This window comes from Mandrillus leucophaeus, unplaced genomic scaffold, assembly GCF_000951045.1.
Source record: "Mandrillus leucophaeus isolate KB7577 unplaced genomic scaffold, Mleu.le_1.0 Scaffold28, whole genome shotgun sequence".
NCBI lineage: Eukaryota > Metazoa > Chordata > Mammalia > Primates > Cercopithecidae > Mandrillus > Mandrillus leucophaeus.
This window is the reverse complement of record NW_012102920.1, coordinates 1,029,056-1,049,742: the sequence shown is the minus strand read 5'-3', so window position 1 is coordinate 1,049,742 and position 20,687 is coordinate 1,029,056. Positions and strand designations below refer to the sequence as shown.

Here is a 20,687-nt window from a genome sequence, read left to right as displayed (position 1 = left end):
TCTGTTAACGTCTGCTAAGCCAGCCTGCCATAGCTGGAGCCCTGTCCGCCGCTGGGTTGCCGTGGGGACCTAATCATCGTGTACAATGGTGCTTAAAACAAAAATGCTGTGTAAACGGTGGCTGCGGCCATTTAGAAATAAACCAGCTGTGAGGTGCTCAGATTGTGGGGAAATGACCAGACTCCACGGGACCATAATGAAGTGACTCAGGGCTCAGGAAAACAGTGAAGGAAGCCAGAAGAGATGGCAGCAGAGAGAGAGAGAGGGGTGCTGTGGGGACCATGGCCACAGCTGGTTCTTCCCTGGGGAAGAGCTTAGGAGAGCTTGGCTCTGAGCTCAAGACAGGTTTGTTAGTGTCCCCGTGAACGCCTCTGTTGTTACCGGTTGTCTCAATACGAGGAATCAGTGGGGTTTCTTCATGAGCTGTTCTGTGGAGATGGTAGTCCTTTCTAAACTCTGTGGAGGTGGGAGTGTCTGCACCTCCTGGCAGATTGTTGAGCATGGGGCACATTAAAGACCTGGGGGTCACATGTTTCCCAAATGCATCTGACCGTAGAGACATCCCTCGTCCTCCATCTTAAGTGGGACAGCCGTTGACGTCTTGTGAGACAGTGTGAGGGGCATAGTGGCACGGCTAGAAAACTGGGTGAGGCCAGCCATGACACATTCAGTGTCCTGTGTGTATGCTGCTCCTGTGGTGTTTGTGTGGGAGGTGGCATATGTTGCAGCCGGAAGTATACAGTAGGCTCTCTGGATCAGATTATGTAGGTTCAGGCTGGTCTCTGCCTCCTGTGGCCTTCAGCAAGTCACTTACTTTCTCTGTGCCTCAGTTTCTCATTTGTAATGTGTGGATGGTAGTCCTCATTTGAGGGCACTGCAGTGGCAAGATTAAGTAGCATAGTTCATGTCAAGAATTTGATGCTGCCTCGTCCAAAAATGGAAAAAGGCTGATTGCTGCTGCTGCTATGTCGTTGTCATGGTTACAGTGGCACCACGCCTGCCTGGCTGCCTCTTCTGTAAAGACCATGGGTGTCCAGCCTCTGTTATTACTTCCGATTTTCATGTCAGAAAGAGGATGCTGGACTCTCTCCCTAGGCTGATGCTGGCCATGCCCACATGCCCTCTCTGCTGGTGTCACCAGGCACTACATGGTCCTCGCCTGTGCTGGTTTCCCCTCAGCCCCATTAACACCCTCAGGGCTCCCATGCCTACCTTCTTACTACTCTTAAGTTAGGACAGTTGTCCATTAAGGTCAAGTGGTGGAGGTCACAAAATGATTTCAGTTGTCTGTGTTCACAGAGTAGGCTGAGATGCTACAGTTGCCTTTGTAAGCACAGAAGACAACGGAATTATTGAGACACCTGGAGCCTTTTCATGTTGTTAGTTGCCCATTTAATCAATCAATCAATCAATCAATTAATTTTTTTGAGACTTGGTCTCCCTCTGTTGCCCAGGCTGGAGTACAGTGGTACAGTGATAGTTCACTGCAACCTTGAACTCCTGGCTGAAGCAATCCTCCTGCCCCAGCCTCCCAAAGTGCTGGGACTACAGTGGCACACCACTGCGCCCAGCCATTCTCCTTTTTTTGATTGTGCCTTTTGTCTGGGATTGCACTGGAAGGGGCTCCCATGTGGGCCCTTGTCGTGGTGCTGCTCAGGACGCATGTGGATCTTGTATGTCATGCTCACCTGGTCATCCCCTCCCTGTCGTAGATAACATCCCCGAGGACCTCAGAGACCCTTTCTACGTTGACCAGTATGAGCAGGAGCACATAAAGCCGCCTGTTATCAAGCTTCTCCTGTCCAGCGAGCTGTATTGCCGTGTCTGCAGCCTCATCCTGAAAGGGGACCAGGTGGCCGCCTTACAGGGACACCAGTCTGTCATCCAGGCCCTGTCCCGGAAAGGGATCTATGTGATGGAGAGTGATGACACCCCCGTGACAGAGTCCGACCTCAGTCGCGCACCCATAAAAATGGTGAGTGATCTGCGGTGGCCGCCCTCAGGGGCCATCCTCTGGAGCTGTGGGCTCTCGTGTGGCGCACCTGGCGCGTGGATGGTGTGAACACGGTGTGCAGCGAGGTGGTGGAGACCCGTGCTTTTGCACACTGTCGTTCCTTAGGATACTGCATCTCTTTTAAAGCACATGACTGTTGTGGAGGATGGGGAAAAGAGAGCTTCCACTGAGCCCTTTTTCTCATTGGGAATGCTCTGTGAATGCTGAGATTGGAGTGAGGCGTATTCATACAGATACTTGAGGCAGACTCTATACAGGTGAGAAATGTGATTGTCGCGCCCATTCTGTTAGGTTGTTTCATGCATACTTTGTGCTAAAATAACTCAGTCTGCCTTTTTCTCCCCCAAGTATCCCGCCCCCATCTTTCTCTGAAGGCTTGCTACTGGTGTGCCTTTTGCAGAGTGTTCTGGGTCAGGGCCATTCTCGGTGCCTCCTGCACTGCCTTTGGTTGCTCCCATGGCATTCCCGCTGAGACCAGGTGCCATGTGGTGGGTGAAGAGAGTGTTACTCCTGTCGTGAGGAAGCTGCACTAAGTCGTGGTGCAGCTGTAGCAGGTAGAGCTCTGGACTAGGAGCCTGAGCCCTTTGGTGGGCAGTTGGCCTGGGACAGGTCTCCTGTCTGCCTTCCCACAGCCATGACGTGGGAATCGCATTGCCTTTCCTGGGAGTCCCACAGGGCTGTTGAGGAAATAATAAATGACAGTGTGAGACAGTGCACCATGGGCCGCAGGGCTGGCCTGCCTGCCTGAGAACGGACTCCTGTTTCCTAGCGGTCTCGAGGGTTGGCCAGAAATGCCAGGCTTGAAATAGTGATGGTGAGGGGGAGGCAGGTCTCAGATCTGAGTATCTCTTCAGATGGAAAGGGCGAGGGATGAAGAAATTAGGCCAGGATTCTGAGTATGAGCAGGTTCTCTGCATCAGAACCTGGTAAGAGGGGTGGGTTTGAGGGATTATAGCTGCTGCCTCTGCCCCTAGAGTGCCCACATGGCGATGGTGGACGCCCTGATGATGGCCTACACTGTGGAGATGATCAGCATCGAGAAGGTGGTGGCCAGTGTCAAGCGCTTCTCAACGTTCAGTGCCTCGAAAGAACTTCCGTACGACCTCGAGGACGCCATGGTGTTCTGGATCAACAAGGTGAGTGCCCTGCCTAGATGTGGCGTGTGACTCTGCTCCTGTGTCTGGTCCCCTTTTCACTTGAGAGCAGCACACTTTGTCATGCTGAGACCCAGCTCTTCATTCGGGACAAATCATATTTTGTGTCCAGAAATGTGTCTGCTCTGGTTAAAAAGAAGCAAAGCAAGCAGACGTTGTTCCCGCAGGCCGAGAGTAGAGGGTGATGCATTTGTGTCTGAAAATGCAGCACATGTCAGTGATTTAAGTGCCTTAAAAAAATTTTTTTTTTGAGACAGGGTCTCACTCTGTCCCCCAGGCTGGAGTACAGTGGCACAATCGTGGCTCACTGCAGCCTTGACCTCCCAGGCTCCAAGTGATCCTCCCGCCTCAGCCTCCTGAGTAGCTGGGATCACAGGCACGTGCTACTATGCTTGGCTAATTTATTTTTTATTTTTATTTTTATTTTTAGTAGAGATGGAGTCTCACTCTGTTGCCCAGGCTGGTCTTGAACTCCCAGGCTCAAGCAGTCCTCCCTCTTTGGCCTCTTAAAGTGCTGGGATTACAGGAATGAGCCACCACACCCGGCCAGTGAATAATTTCTTTTTATTTTCATAGTATGCACCTACATGCAATAAAGGAATTTATCAAAATGCCTTTAGAAGGCATTTTGATTATTAAGAAAAAAACATGGCATTTTCCCAAACGCTATTTTCTCCTTTTACATTTAGAAGCTCATAGTGTAATTTTTAATACAATATATGTGAAGAATGTTTATTTTTAGTAGTGTAATTATTTATAGGGTTACTTTACCAGAGGTTTTGGTTAGTAAGCATCCTGTTACATATGTAAAAAGGTGTTGAAGTTTGTGTGTTAACACAGCGAAGGAACTAGAGGATTGTGTGGCCTGTGTAAGGCTGTATTAGTGCACCTGAGTAAGAGGCTCACGCGGGATGGCTCTGGAGTTACTGATGGTTAGCTTGCACACGCAGAGCCAGGCCAGTGCTTCATCTGCTGGTTCCCTGGAAGGCCCCTCTGTCTCTGTGACAGGCGGGTCTTTGTCAGGAGTTGGCAGAGGTTTGTGCTTTGACTTTTTCTAAGACAGCTGCTCTGCTTTTTAGCTGTTTTCCTCTCCAAGCTTGGGGTTGGGGAAGCAGGTCTTACATTTGCTTATCCTGCAGTGAGGTGGGGACAGAAAGCCGCAGGGTTTTCTAGGACTCACTGGAGCCTCTGGGCCCTAGTTCAGATTTGGGTGCCAGTCAGTACTATCTCTGCCCCACTCTGCCTCTGCCCATGAGGACGCCTCTTGGTGGCGAGCGCCATGCCTTACTCATCCCTGGCTCTCACCTGACAGCGTGCGTGTGGGAAGTGCTTGCAAGAATTCTGTGAAAAATGGTGTTCAGGACTAGCTCACGTTTCCAGAGGAGCCTGAGCTTTGGGGACGCTCCTGTATCCTAGCGGAAGCTTCCTGTGATCAAAAGTCAAATTTTAGCTTTTCTTTAACATCTTTTATCGATTTTTTCCTTATATTAGAAATGACATAGTTATAGAAAATATAGAAACTATGGATGAGCAAAAAGAATAAAATGTAAATTACCCATAATCTTATCACCTATGCAAATGGTTAACATTTTGGTAAAAATTCTGGTAGTTTTTCTTTTTTTGTATGTGTTATATAGGCCTGCAGCCCAGTGGGGAGCTTACTGTACATTCTGTCGTGAGCCACGTTTCTACTTGGTGCGGTACGGTGCAGTGAGTTTCTGCCCATTGGCCAGATACTTGATGCCAGCCGTTCCAGTGACTCCCCCGTGGCCCTTCTGTGATCTCAGTGTTGCTGGAGGTCAAGTTGTCCCTTCTCTGTCTGTGCGGTAGTCTCTGTCCAGCCACGATGATTTCCCTCAGGCCGCGTTCGTACGAGGGGAATGCTTGTTCCTATTTAAGGACTTTTTTTTTTGTTTGCTTGTTTTTTTTTTTTTTTTTGGCCAAATCTGATCCTAAAGATTGTAACATTTTCCTTCCTATTAGTTTGTGTAGCTGTCTTTTCCCATGTTTTCCCATATCTTGGACATTATTAAAAATTACTTGCCCATTTGCGAGGTGAAAAATACTGTCTTTTTCTATGGTAAAGGCATAGAAAAGCTTAATTCTGGGTAAAATTGTAGTTCAGAAAATAGAGCATCTGTCTGACTCTTTACCCTACTTCTCTGGTGAATCGCTTGTTCGTTATTTTGCCCGTGTTTCTTTGGGCAGGAGGGTATGTTTATTTTTCTTTGCCGTATTTCTTTGGGCAGGAGAGTATGTTTCTTTTTCCTTTGCTTGGTCACGTTTTTCATATTTGTTGTGCATTTATAAGTGACTTTTCAGGCTGTTGCTGGCCTCTGTGTTTCTGTGGACTTGGCAGATAAATAGAAGGTAGTCTCCTTGTAACCCAGAGGCATCATTTTCCTTCCGTGCTATTCTCGTTTCTACTGTTTCTACCTCCGTATTTTAAAGAAATACATTGTATTTCCGGCTCCTGACTCCTCATTTGTGGACATGATCTACTGAGGTAGGATTGTGACAAACAGCAGTTACAGTGGCCCTCCATTGCCCTCCTCCTCATTCCCCTGTGGTTGCACTGACAGCTTTGGACACATTCGCGGTCAGACTTGATGTTCCTGTGGTCAGGCACCATTTTCACAGCTCATGTGCCTTTCCTTGTATTATGCTTTGTTTTTCCTGGAGTTAATATTTGCTTTAGTTTTCATGACCTTTTCTTTTTTCTCATGCATTAGTTACATTTGTATTCAGTGTTTTCCATGTTTTACTGTTTTCTTGGCATTTCCATAGGAATTTAAGATCCTTACGTTAGTGGTTTCTGCTTGTGTGACTTTCTCCTGGGTGTGAGTCCTCAGTGCAGGATGTGATGCCGGCTGAATGCTTCCAGAGCACCTTTTGCAGTGTGAATGCCCCGGTGTGTAGGAAGCACCGGTTCCCTGAGCAGCCTCTCACCCGCACTGTGTTCCTAGGCACTCTCCATGATGGGTTCTCAGATGCTTCACTGGCTTTGAGCTGTGCCCCAAAGCTTACACTGTGCAGGTGGGTTTTCTCCCCACTGGAAATTGCTGCCTGTTTAATAAGCTTGGGGCGGTTGGTATGATTTCCATAAGGGTGAGTTTTTTCTCCAGCATCAATTCTTTGATGCATAAGGTCTGAATTCCTTTTGGGCATAGATACCATGTTTCCAAGATGCCTGCTGTGCGAAGCTGCATTTGAGTGCAGGTTTCAGCTTCTCACACCCACACCTGGGTCACTCCCTCCTTGGGTTTGGCTCTGTGTCGTCCCCTGCAGCAGCTGTGGGGGAATGGCCACGTCCTCAGTCTCTGTGGCGTCCCTCTGGGACTGTGTCCTGCCCCTGCCTGCATGGTTTCTGCTCCGGCCACCTGCGTGTCTGCCATCCTGAACTTTCCTCCCTTCACCTCTGCTCCAGGCCGCTCACCCGCCTCCTCCTGGCCGGGGTCCCCACCCTGGGTGTAGGAGCCTTCCTGCCGCCTGAGGAAAGGCTGATGCTGTGCATTTCCATGACCATTTCTGAGAGAGCTTCTGAAGGAGCCTTCCTCCACCTTTCCTTGGTGATTGTGTAACTAGATGGAAGCCCTTTCCCCAGCTTGAGGGGGTTGCCCAAATGTCTTCTGTCTTCCAGGCTGAGGAATCCGCTACTGTGTGGGTTCCCTGTCCTGTGTGTGACCCGGATGACCTCACTCAGGTTCTCCTCCTTCCTGGGTGCTCTGAAGTTTCACCGTGAACCACCTTGCAGGGGCTCTTTTTATTTTTTATTGGTGCCCAGCCAGTTGTTGTCTCTTTCTCTCTGTTTTTTTTTTTGGAGACAGAGTCTCGTTCTGTGGCCCGGGCTGGAGTGTAGTTGTGCCATTGCGGCTCACTGCAGCCTGACCTCCCAGGCTCAAGCAGTTCTCCCACCCCAGCCTCCTGAGTAGCTGGGACTACAGGCATGCACCACAGTGCCTGGCTGATTAAAATTTTTTTTTTTTTTGATTAGAGACGTGGTCTTGCTATATTGCCCAGGCTAGTTTTGAACTACTGGGCTCAAGCAATTCTCCTGCCTTGGCTTCCCAAAATGGTGGGATTACAGGTGTGAGCCACCACTCCTGGCCTCTTTTTGTCTTTTTTTTTTTTTTTTTTTTTAAAGAAAGCTGTACTGAGATGTATTTTATATGAAGTCAGTGGATCTGTTTCCTAGAGATTTGATAAGCAGTCGTTTGTTTAGCATTCGCCACGATCAAGGTAATGTTTCCATCACCCTCAGCAAGCTCTTCCACGGTCCTTTGCAGTTAATCCTCTACCCCAATGCAGGTAACTACTCATCTGCCTTCTTCACTGTGGATTGGTTTTGATAAAAGTGAAGTTGTGTGGCACGTGCTCTTCTTGTGTTTGACTTCTTCCAGTGAACCAAGTGTTTCTGAGACTGGCGCGTGGCGCTGCGTCTGTCAGAAGTTCTGCTGGAGCTTGGTGGAGTTCCGTCGTGTGCATACCCTGGTTCGTTTATCCGTCCACCTGTTGACGGACGCTTGGGTTGTTTCCAGTTTTTGCCGATTTTGAATAAAACGACTAGGGACATTTGTGTGCAAGTCTCTGTGTGCAGATATATTTTTATTTCTCTCTCTCTTTTTTGTTTTTAGACGTAGTCTCACTCTGCCGCCCAGGCTAGAGGGTCAGTGGCGAGGTCTCGGCTCACTGCACCCTTCGCCTCCTGGGTTCAAGCAATTCTCTTGCCTCAGCCTCCGAATAGCTGAGATTACAGTTGCCCGCCACCACACCTGGCTAATTTTTGTATTCTTAGTAGGGATGGAGTTTCACCATGTTGGCCAGGCTGGTCTTGAACTCCTGACCTCAGATGATCCACCCATCTTAACCTCCCAAAGTGCTGGGATTACAGGTGTCAGCTACTGTGCCCAGCCATATTTTTATTTCTTTAAGTAAAAATTTAGGAGTAGAATCGCTGGGTCATGTGATGAGTATATATAAGTTAATATGAGTATATGTAAGTTCAGTCTTCAGAATAAATGGCCAAAATGTTTTCCAGTGATTGTAGCATTTAGAACTCTCACCAGCAAGATAGAATTCCAGTTGCTTTACATTTGTTATCGTCCGTCTTTTCTCTTTAGCCCTTTGAGTGGATGTGTAACTGTCTCTCATTGTCATTTTAATTTGTGTTTTCCTAAGATGCTTGTCTCCATTCTTTTGTGAGGTGCTTTTTCAAATATTTTGCCCAGTTTTTAACTGGGTTGTCTTACCAAGTTGCAAGAGTTTTTAGAAATGTATATATTGAGAATCAAGTGCCTTGTCAGATGTGTGTATCGTGAAGATCTTCTCCCAGGCTGGCCACCTTTTTGTTTCCTTAACAGTGTCTGTTAAAAAGCAAAGGTTGGCAGGGTGTGGTGGTTCACACCTGTAATCACAGCACTTTAGGAGGCCGAGGCGGGCAGATTGCCTGAGGTCAGGAGTTCAAGACCAGCTTGGCCAAAAGTGGTGAAACCCTGTCTCTACTAAAAATACAAAAATTAGTCAGGCATGATGGCAGGTGCCTGTAATCCCAGCCACTCGGGAGACTGAGGCAGGCAAGACTTGAACCAGGGAGGTGGAGGTTGCAGTGAGCTGAGATCATGCCACTGCACTCTAGTCTGGACGACAGAGCAAGACTGTGTTTCAAAAACCAAGCAAAGGCTTTTAAAGTTTTCTTTGTAGCCTGATTTATCAGTATTTCCTTTTATGGTTTGTCCTTTTGTGTCTTATAGAAGAAATCTTGACCAACTCCAAGGTTGTGAGGAGTTTCTCCTATGTTTTCTTCTAGAAGTTTTATTGTTTTAGCTCTTACTTTTGCCTCTATGACCCATTTTGAGTTCATTTTTATGAATGATGTGAGGGAAGGGTTGAGATTCATTTTTTTCTTTATATAGATAGCAATTCTGAAACCATTTATGGAAGAGATTTTTCTTTCCTTATTGAATTACTTTGACAGCTTTGTTGAAAATCAGTAAACCACATATATGTGAGTCTGTTTCTGGATTCTGTTCTGTTCCGCTGATGTTTGTGTCTGGTTTATAGGAATACTTGTAATTGGACAATGTTAAGTCTTCCAGCCATATCCATTGTATTAAAAAATAATTGTTTTTGGCTGGGCGTGGTGGCTCACACCTGTAATCTCAGCACTTTGAGCGGCTGAGGTGGGTGGGTCACTTGAGGTCAGGAGTTCAAGATCAGCCTGCCTAACATGGTGAAACCCCATCTCTGCTTAAAATACAAAAAACTAGCCAGGCATGGTGGTGCATGCCTGTAATCCTAGCTACTCGGGAGGTTGAGACAGGAGAATCTCTTGAACCTGGGAAGCAGAGGTTGCAGTGAGCCGAGATCATGCCACTGCACTCCAGCCTGGGTGACAAGAGTGGAACTCCGTTTCAGGGGGAAAAAAAAAATTGTTTTTACTATTCTAGGTCTCCACAGACATGCTTGTATCGCTCATTTTGTGTAGACTTGACAGCTTCACAGCTTCTCTCAGCCATGTTTCATGGTTTTTCAGGGTAACATTTTGTGTATAGTTTAACTTTATTCTCTTTTGTGTTTTGGATTCTGTTATAAATGGTGTTCTCCTAATTTCATTTTCCAGTTGTTTACTAGTCTGTAGAAATGTAATTAATAATTTGTATATTGACTTTATATTTTGTGACCTTGCTCAACTTATTTGTTCTAGTGGCATTGAGAAAATTCCTTAAGATTTTCTACGTATGTGATCATGTTGTCTGTGTATAAAGTCATTTGTATTGCTATTTAAGGTGTATGCTCTTTTTTAATTATAAAGGATTGTTTTTTTTTTTTCCTTATTGCACTGTTTAGTACCTCAGGTAGAATGTTGAATAGAATTGGTGAAAGGAGACATTTTTGTTTGTACTTAATCTTAGGGAATAAAGATTTACTGTATTAACCATTGAAATGATGAATGTTGGTTGTAATTTTTTTTCATCGGTGCCCTTTATTAGGAGTTCCCTGCCCCTGTGCCCCCTCTTTTTTTTTTTTGAGACATGGTCTCACCCTGTGGCCCAGGCTGGAGTACAGTGGTATGATCATAGCTCACTGTAGCCTCATCCTCCTGAGCTCAAGCAGTCCTTCTGCCTCAGCCTCCTAAATAGCTGGGACTACAGGCACACACCACCACGCCTGGCTAAGTTTTAAAACAGTTTTTGTAGAGGGGATTTTTGCTATGTTGACCAGGCTGATCTGGAACTCCTGAGCTCAAAGGATCCGCCCACCTCGGCCTCCGACCCCTGGCCAGAAGTTCCCTTCTATTTTGAGTTTGCTTAGGGTATTTTTTTCACAAATACATATTGAATTTTGTCAGATGCCTTTTCTGTATTTATTGAGATGATTATATGGCTTTTCATTTTTAGTGTGTTGGTACAATGATTTATGTTAATTGATTTTCAGATGTTGAACCAGCCCTTCCATCCCCAGGACAGATACAAATTGGTTGTGTTTATTATTTGTTTTGTATATTGATGGATCCTATTTGCTAATGTATTGTTGATGATTTTCGTGTCAATGTTCTCGGCAGATATTGGTCTGTAGTTTTTTTTCTCATAATGTATTTCTCTTGTTTTGGTGTCAGAGTAATGTTGGGCTAAAACAGTGAGTTGGGAAGTATTAATAAAGTAAAAGGAAATTAAATATTAAATTCACTGGTAAAGCAATCTGGAAGTGGAGTTTTCCTAGAAGATTTTAATTATGAATTTAATTTCTTTAATATACATATGATAATAGATTTTCTATTTAGCATTGTGTCAGCTTTGGTAATTTGTGACTTTCAAGGGGTCAGTTTTATTTAAGTAGTTGAATTCATTGGCATAAGGTTTGTATTTCTTTATTTTCCTTTTAATATACCTGCGATCTCTAGTGACAGAGTCCTGTTTGTTTCCTGAGGTTGGCAATTTCTTTTATTTTTCTTTACGTTGATTAGTCCGATTTATCAAGTTTATTAATCTTCTAAAAATCTGCTTTTAGTTTTTATTTTCTCTATTTAATACTTAATTTCCTTTTACCTTTATTATGATTTTCTATTCTGGGTTTAATTTGTTCTCCTTGTCTAATTTTTTAAGGGGGGAGTTAGTTATTGAAGCCGGTTTTCGTTTTTAAGACAGGTATTTAAAGCTGTTGATTCCTCTCTAAGCAGTGCTTTAGCTGTGCGTTACATATTTTTATAGGCCATGTCTTTCATCATTCTCTTTAAAATATTTTGTTTCTCCTGTGGGTTCTTGTTTTATCACTGGGTTATCTAGAAGTCGGATGTTTAACTTCCAGACACTTAAAGAGAGGTTCTAGATAGCTTTTTGTGTTGTGATTTCTGGTTTAATTCTGTTGTCAGGAAACATACTCTGTGTGATTTTCAACCTTTTAAGTTTATTGGGACTTAGGGTCCGCCACGTGCCTTCCATTGCAGAATGTTTAATATGCATTTGAAAAGAATATTCTGCTGTTTGAAGGTAGCGTGTCTTCAGTGTCAGTGCAGATTGGTTGTTGGTGGTGTTTGCGTCTCCTTCACCGTTTTCCTGGTTTTGGTCCTATTAGTAGGTTAATCTGAGAGGAGGGTGGAAGGTCCTGAGCTGTGCGCTTGTAACCTGCCGTTTGGTTCTGTCAGTTTTTGCTTTGTGTGTTTTCAAAGTCTGTTATGTTTACACATATTCATGTTTTTGATATTAGTTGATGAATTAACCCTTTTGTCATTATGAGATGTCGCTTTTTATCACTGGTGATAATCGTTGTCCCAAAAGTCTACTTCATTTAATGTGGATGTGGATTCAAGAGTGCTTGTGAATAGTGGCTGCACGGTGTGTTTCATTCCTTTCACTTTTAACCTCTCGTTGTCTTTCTCTTTAAAGTGAATTTTTTGTAGATGCTGTATAGTTGCTCTTGCTTTTTTATTCATCTGATAATCTCTTGGAGTGTTTAGACCAATTGCATTTAATGTGATTATCCATACGGCTTGGTTTTACCATCTGGTCTGTTTCTGTTTCTCTCTTTTCTTTTTCTTTCCTCTTTTAAGGCTCATGTTGGATTTTTTTTAGTATTCCCTTTTATCCTGCAGTATTGTGTAGGGGTTGCTTTAGGCTTCCTGTCTGCATCTTTAGACCATCGCAGGCTGCCTGCAAGTCAAAGTGATGCCACTGCACAAATAGAAGATGGGTCTTTTCCTTGCTGACCTTTGTGTCACTGTTGTCATTCATTTTGCTGCAACCCCAGCTGTGCTGTTATGGCTTTCTTTTGTCTTTTAAAGTATTTAAAAATTGAGAACAAAAGTCATTAATATGTATCCATATAATTTTCATTCTTGTTCTTAATTCCTTTGCATACATCAAGAGTTTCACACATTTTGGTCTCAGGACCTTTTCTTTTTTATTTTTCTTTTTATTTCTTTTTTTTTTGAGATGGAGTTTCGCTCTTGTTACCCAGGTTGGAGTGCAATGGCGTGATCTCGGTTCACTGCAACCTTCCCCTCCTGGGTTCAGGCAGTTCTCCTGCCAGCCTCCGGAGTAGCTGGGATTACAGGCGCCTGCCACTATGCCCAGCTAGTTTTGTATTTTTAGTAGAGATGGAGTTTCTCCATGTTGGTCAGGCTGGTCTCGAACTTCCGACCTCAGGTGATCTGCCCACCTTGGTCTCCTAAAGTGCTGGGATTACAGGCGTGAGCCACCGCGCCTCGCCGGTACCTCTTTATACTCTTAAATTGCTGTGGACCTCAGATAACTTACATTTTTTTTTTTTTTTTTTATAGAGATGGGGCCTTGCTGTGTTGCCCAGGCTGTTCTCAAACACCTGACCTCCAGCGAGCTTCCTGCCTTGGTCTCCCAGAGTTCTGGGATTACAGGTGTGAGCTAATGCATCTTGCCGAAGTTGTAAAGACAATTTTAATCTATCAATGTTTGCCATACTAGAAGTTAAAAATCAGAAAGTTTAAAAATACTTATTTAAAAATAACAGTAAGTTGATTTCATATTAATACTAATAATGTTTTAGTGAAAAATAACTACTTTTCAAAACAAATTAGAAGGGGCTGTGTGTGGCTCACATCTGGAATCTCAGCACTTTGGTAGGCTGAGGTGGGAGGATTTCTTGAGTCCAGGAGTTCAAGACCATCCCTGACAACATAGTCAGACCCCATCTACAAAAATTATTAAAATTAACCAGGCATGGTGGTGTGTACCTGTAGTCCCAGCTACTTGGGACACCGAAGCAGGAGGATTGCTTGAGCCAGGGAGATTGAGGCTGCAATGAGCCATGATCGTGCCACTGCACTTCAGCCGGGGTGACAGGGTGAGACCCCCATCTCAGAATAAATTAAGGAAATAAATAAAGAAGATGGCAGTATTTTACAGTTTTGCAAGTGTCTTACTATCTGGCTTACGAGAAGATAGCTGATTCTCCTATCTGCTTTTGCATTTAATCTGTTACAATATGTTGTTTTTATTGAAGTTCATGAACAAAATCTGGCTTCATGTAGATATATAATTGGAAGAGGGGATAGTATTTTCAGTCTTTTCTGAGAAGTATGCAAATCTGTTTTTGCTGTTACACCAAAACTTGACAAACAATAGTTTCTCAAAGATTATTATGTGGAATTTGAAACTATCATCAATTAATGTTTTTAAAAACTTGAGAGATAATTCACATGCCGTAAACTTCACTATTGTTGAAGTGTACTAGTCAGTGGATTTTTGTTTTGTTTTGTTTTTTTGAGAGAGAGAGAGAGAGAGAGACTCTGGCTCTGTCGCCCAGGCTGGAGTGCCGTGGTGTGATCTTGGCTCACTGTCACCTCTGCCTCCTGGGTTCAAGGGATTCTCCTGCCTTAGGCTCCCGAGTAACTGAGATTACAGGTGTGTGGTACTGTGCCTGGGTAATTTTTTTATTTTTTGTAGAGGCAAGGTTTTTGCCATGTTGGCCAGACTTATCTTGATATCCTGGCCTCAAGTGATCCGCCTGCCTCGGGCTCCCAAAGTGCTGGGATTATAAGTGTGAGCCATTGTGCCTGGCCTAGTCAGTGGTTTTTAATATATTCATAAGGATGTTGTATTAATCTGTTTTCACACTGCCTAAAGAACTGTCCAAGACTGGGTAATTTATAAAGAAAAGAGGTTTAATTGACTCAGTTCCACATGGCTGGGGAGGCCTCAGGAAACTCACAATCATGGCGGAAGGGAAAGAGGCACATCTTACATGGTGGCAGGTGTGAGAGAGCAAGCAAGAGTGGGGAAAACTGCCTTATAAAACCATCGGATCTTATGAGAGCTCGCTCACTATCACAAGAACAGCATGGGGAAAACCTCCCCATGATCCAGTCACCTCCCATCTCGTCCCTCCCTCAACATGTGGGAATTATGGGGATTACAGTTTGAGGTAAGATTTGGGTGGGGACACAGAGCCAAACCATATCAGCTATATAGTCATAATCACTGGCTAATTCCAGAGCATTTTTATCACTCCCGAAAAACTCTCTGTACCTATTAGCAGCCAGACCTCATTCCCTCCTCAGCCCCTGGCAACCACCAGTCTATTCCGTATCCATGGGTTTGCTCAGTCTGGATGGACAGTTTTCATGAATGGTATCATATAGTATGTGATCTTCCATGCCTGGCATCTTTCACGGAGCATGTTTCCAGGGTTCATCCGTGTTGTAGCGGGTGTCAGTGTTTCACTCCTTTTCATGCCTGAATAATATTCCACTGTGTGCTTACACCTTATTTTGTTTATTCATTTATCAATTGATGGGCATTTGTGGTGTTTCTGCGTTTTGGCTGTTTTGAATAATGCTGCTTTCATGTACAAGTTTCCTATGTGAATACATGTTTTCATTTCTCTTGGGTATGTACGTGGGGTGGAATTGCTGGGTCATGTATTCATTCTGTGTTTAGCTTTTTGAGGAACTTCCAGACTGTCTTCCACAGCAGCTGTGCCATTTTACATTCCTACTAGCTGCATCTGAAGGTTCTAGTTTTCCCCATCCTTGCTAACATTTGTTATTTTCTGGCTTTTTTTTTTTTTGAGACAGAGTCTCACTCTTTCGCCCAGGCTGGAGTGCAGTGATGCGATTTTGGCCCGCTGCAACTTCTGCCCCCTGGGTTCAAGCAGTTCTCCTGCCTCAGCCTCTCAAGTAACTAGGATTACAAGTGTGGGCCGCCACGCCTAATTTTTGTATTTTTTGTAGAGACAGGGTTTTGTCATGTTGCCCAGGCTGGTCTCGAACTCCTGAGCTTGAGAGATCCACCTGCTTTGGCCTCCCCAAGTGCTGGGATTACAGGTGTGGGCCACTGTGCCTGGCTGTATATCTTCTTTGGAGGAATTCATACCCTTTCCCTATTTAAAAATTGGATTGCCTTTTTATTATTGCATTGCTCTTTTGTAGATTCTGGGTACTAGATCAGTGAGTTTTTTATACTCTATTATTGCTATAGTAACCATTTCTGGTTCCTGCATTTTTCTTGGACTTTTTACCCACCCAGGGTTTTGCACCTTCATGCTTTGGTCATTTGGAAAATTGTTTCACTGAGTTATGTAGATGTTCCAAATGTTGTCACACTTCATGTTACAGTATCAAAACTTATATTCTTTAATATCACCAATCTCGGCCGGGCGTGGTGGCTCATGCCTGTAATCCCAGCACTTTGGGAGGCCAAGGCAGGTGGCTCACGAGGTCAAGAGATCGAGAACATCCTGGCTAACACGGTGAAACCCCGTCTCTACTAAAAATGCAAAAAATTAGCGGGGCATGGTAGCGGGCGCCTGTAGTCCCAGCTACTCGGGAGGCTAAGGCAGGAGAACCCTGCCATGTGTGAACCCGGGAGGAGGAGCTTGCAGTGAGCCGAGATCGTGCCACTGCACTCCAGCCTGGGCAACAGAGCGAGACACTGTCTCAAAAAAAAAAAAAAAAAAAAATTCGTCAATCTAATCAGAAAAGCCTTTATATATTAGGAAGTTATCTAGCTTTTGGTGGCAGAAATAAGTTTTCCAAAATTTAATTTTTTTTTTCTGAAATTCATATTTTATTACTGGAAACAAGTAGTTTTCCTTTAGTGACAGACATTCATTTAAAAAAAAAAACACTTCTTTGGTTTTTTGTTGATGTCTTAACACGTTTGCAAATATGAATAACTGATTTGCTAGTGGCTCAGCTTGTAACTCAAGTCAGGTGCACAGATGCATGTCCCAAGGTCACTGTTGTCATTTGGTCCACAGGAGAGGTGCTTGGTGCCTGCTGACCATGTGGTCACGGAATACAAAATAAGTTGTACGATAAGGTAGAGATTTAATAAAACTGTTTTCCATCTGTATCGTTTCCTTCAGCCCAAGAAACTTCTTTTAGCATTTTTTTTTTTTTTTTTTTTACAGGCAGTTCTACTGAATTCTCTCAGCTTTTTCTTTTCTGAAAAAGACATTATTTTGCTTTCATTTTCCAAAGATATGGCTGGATATAAAATTTTAGGTTGTCTGAATTTTCTTTCAGGTGAAAATGTGGCTCCATTCTGTGGTGCTGCTGGGGTTGCTTTGTGAGATGAGGTGGGACTGGGCTGACAGTTCTTGCGCCAACTGTTTTAGACGCTGACTCTCAACCGTTGTCTTGTCTGCAGCCTTGTCTCTGGTCTGAGGATGGGAGGCATCTTGGGGGTGTTTGCACGGCCCCTGCCTGGCATCTCTTCCCCAGCACTGGGACTGCACTGACTCTGCTCTGTGTAGCTTTCCCTTGCTTATAGGGTTCCCCCTCTTTCCTTCTTTGTCCTGTGGATTTTCAGCTTTTAGATTTTGTTTTCTGTGTTGTTTTTACAGGGATCAGAGTTACAAGCAAATGTTTGATTTACTATGTTTAGACTTCTTGATTTTTTTGGTAATGTATAATTATATTTTCCTTTAAAATGTTAGTTTCATTAAAAATTTCAAATTAATTTGCATTTTAAGAAGGGTGTGTTTTTACATGGTGCTTTTTTAGTGGCTTTGACTTTCCTCCAAAAATGTGACTATTTGTTTCATGTTATATATTGGTATTTTCATTCATTTTCTTGATTAGATTTTCCAAAGGCCTTTTTTTTTTTTTTAAAAGAGAGACAGGGTCTTGCTGTGTTGCCCAGGCTGGACTCCAGTTTTTGGGCCCAAATGATCCTCGTGCCTCAGCCTTCCGAGTAGCTGAGATTATACGTGTGAGCAGCCACACTCGTCCTTTGCGAAGGGCTCTTTCAATCATGCATACAAAACTTCGCGTGGATTTAAATATCCTTTCTTCTACTTTCTCGTTAATTGAATTTTACATCATCTATATTGATTTTTTTGTCTTTTTTTTTAGTTTTAAAGACACTTTTCATTCTCCTGATTTGATGTGCGTGGTGGACTCCCTTGTCTGTGTTGTTTGATGACGAAGCATTCAGCTCTGTGCCTTTTCGTCTGATCATGGCTTTTACCTCGTCCCTTTAAGCACTGCCGAGTGTGTTTTCCATACTTCATAATTGCAATTTTGATACTGAGTTAGGAATTATAGGAGAGAATACTTAAATTTCTAAGAAGTTGAAGTAATTTGTAAGGGGTTTATAGTTAAACTTTTATAATTAGATTTGATTTGGTATGATTTTTGCATGGTCTGGGATGTGTGACCTGGTCATCCTGTCACAAGTCAGGCTCTTCAGTGAGATGTCTCCACCGGACTGTTTTGTAAGTGGCACTTGCTGTTCGTGTTGGAGAAGCTGAGCTGTGTGACAGCAGTTGTTCGGTGGGTGACCACTGCCAAGATGCAGTGACTCCGCCCCGCAGTGAAGGGGGAGCACTGCGCTGGCGTCGGAGTGGGGGTCGGGGCAGGTGGTTTCCTGGTGGTAACAGGTGGACCTTGTTGTGGATCACAGGGAATCCATGTACTTCTGTGTCTGTGTAATTGGCCTAAACAATGCCCATGTCTAGGAGGCAGAGGTAAATCAGGTGAAGTGGGGGTCTCTGGGGGATAATTGTGGAGATACAGTGGTGCGGGACAGCAATTACCTCTTTAATGCATTTCTCTTCTACTTTAGGTAAATCTTAAAATGAGAGAGATAACAGAGAAAGAAGTGAAATTAAAACAGCAGTTATTGGAGAGTCCAGCTCATCAAAAGGTAAAGGGTGAATTTAGTTTCTCTGGAATGCGCTAAGTTAATGTTGCTCCCAATCTTAAAGAATTCTGTTAGTTCCCATCATTTGCTTATTCTCTATTTTTACTCACCAAAGAAGCAGCTAGTCTCTTGGATTCACCTGGTGGGCTGATTCTCCACACCTCAGTGAGATGTGACCACGGCAGCCTGTCCTGTCTCTCCCTGGGAAGGGGTGTTTTGTATTGAACTTTATGGTGGGTGAGGGTATTTGGGGGAATTGGGAACCTTGAGTGAGGGACGTAGGGCCCACCTGGGCGCTAGCTTCCACAAGTCAACAAACAAGGGGAAAATTGCCCATTGCTAAAGATGCCCCCGGAAAGTCCTTGAATGGCCCGTGAGGTGCAGCGTAGCCGGTGGCGTACCTGTGTGCCTGTGCCATCACTCTGCTGGATGAACCCTACATGCCTCCTGAAGTGGCGTGATGGCTGGGCTGCACCTTCCAGCCATTAGCCTTTTTCTTCCTCTGACATTATTTTCTCTTTTGCAAGCACATGTGACTGAATTCACTCAGTTCAGTGCACACAAGATGCAGCCCGACCATCTATAAGTTCTCGCCTTTGGAGGGCAGTGTGCCGCCTTCCCCTGTTCCTTTTTCCCCGTCCAGGGGCACCGGCCCCTGGCCATGCATTTGTTAGCTGGGTGGGCGGGTGTGTCAGGCTGCCTGGTGTGCCTCCCTCGTCTGGATCTTAAGCATCGAGCTTCCTCCCTGTTCCTCAGATGGTCATGTTTAACACATGGGTACAGACTAAGCACTAGGCCCTTCCCGCGTCAGAGCTGACTTCTTGCCTTTTGGTACCCAGCCCATACCAAGTTTCCGAAGTATTCTTTGCTACTGCAAAGAATAGTGTTGTGGAGGTGACTCGTGATCTTCCACTTTAATCATCTGCTAATACAACATGCCTATGGCCACGCACACTGGGAAGACTTTGCTTACCAGAGGCCCTCCCGCCTCTGCCGTGTAAACGCCGTGGGGAAGTGTGTGTTACCTCGTCCACACGTGGACCTGCTCTGCTGATGCTCCTCTCCTGCCTTCCTTCTCTCGCTTCCTGAGCAGTCTCCCTCCAAGTGGTATTGGAAGTTAGTGCCTGTAAGTGAACCCCGAGCCTCCAGCTGCCATCTACAGAGCCATCCTGTTGCGATCACTTGCTTCCATTAAAAATTGCTCGCACCCAAAAGTGTTTTTTTTTTGTTTTGTTTTTTTGTTGTTGTTGTTTAAATGTCCCACCTTGGAGTTATTTATATAGTACAAGAATTGGCCTGATTCTGAGCCGAATAGGCCTTGTAATATGGCACTTTGGAACTCTTAAGTTACATTTCACCCAGTTTCCTAGTTACTTCTTTAAGTGATCAACATGCACGTAATGAGAAGGCGTTCTCTTTTGTGATAGATACAGAGAGAATGAGAAGTGGTCTAGTTGCCCAAGTTACTCTTTATATTTTGTTATTTCTGATGTTACCTTGCCTGACTGTGGTATTTAACATGACATCTATTAGGAGCCATCAGCTGGGTGGTCCAGGTATGCGGGTGATGCACCTGGTAGACTAGGGCTGGAGGGCTGCAGAGAGGGGCTCTCACCAGCGTGTCAGATTCCTCTGTTCTCCTCTGTTCCTGCTGCCTTGGTCTGCATGGAGTGGCGAAGGGACATTTCCTTATTGTCAGGAAAGGGTCTGAGTTTAGGTCAGCCTGGCCACAGGCTTTCTGTAATTAAGTGTGAATTTTCACATAAAAAGAAAGGTGAAAATAGCATTTGGTTTTCCAACCCTAGTTGTGCTCCACCTGGTGGCCCATTCTGGAAGCAGAGCCAGTTTGTTACCCAGGCCCCTGGGGAGAGTACTTGGTGCCAGTGGTGCCTGTCTCGGGAATTTTGGATGCAGATCTTCCAGAGGGCTTTATGCGTACTCCATTAACTGTCTGCATCCTTCAGTGTCATTATTGGGCCCCTATTTTCCTTTGAAGTCCGTCCTCAGTGGGAGTAAGCTGGGAGACAGGGCTCCTTTGAGCAGCGGTAGATTCTGCTGCGGAGCTCACAGATCGTTTTGCTTCTCTTGAAATATATTAATAAGACGGAAGAAGAAAGCATTTTAAATCAGTATAGATCTTTTAACTTTTTGAATCCTGAAGACTGAAGAGCTAAATATCAAAGCACTTATGTGATTTAGTCAAGGGCTCACAGACTTCATCTGTCCTACAGGAAGTGAGGTTTCACTTGGGAGTTTTATAAAAACAGAAACGTGTTACCAAGAGCAGTAGGTCCCTTAATGCTTTTTTATTAGATAGTTCGTAACCCTAACTTTCTGACCCCAGTGTTCGGTAGGTAGGTCAGTGAGGGGAAGTGTGGAAAGGCCTGGGAAAGACGGACA

The 20,687-nt window shown here is 44.5% G+C and overlaps 1 protein-coding gene across 3 annotated transcripts in view; it reads left to right on the top strand.

The window, feature by feature from the left end:
* The first annotated feature begins 1,716 nt into the window (after positions 1-1,716).
* CAMSAP1 (calmodulin regulated spectrin-associated protein 1) overlaps positions 1,717-20,687 on the top strand; it is a 73,107-nt gene continuing 54,136 nt past the window's right edge. Inside the window, exons 1-4 of one of the 3 annotated variants that reach the window (XM_011985064.1) lie at positions 1,717-1,975; positions 2,989-3,150; positions 18,210-18,290; positions 19,381-19,413. In XM_011985064.1, the coding sequence (XP_011840454.1) occupies positions 1,916-1,975; positions 2,989-3,150; positions 18,210-18,290; positions 19,381-19,413 (336 nt within the window). In that variant the 5' untranslated portion in view covers positions 1,717-1,915. The remainder of the gene's footprint in view (positions 1,976-2,988; positions 3,151-18,209; positions 18,291-19,380; positions 19,414-20,687) is intronic. The other 2 variants (XM_011985066.1, XM_011985067.1) reach the window with 2 other exon arrangements.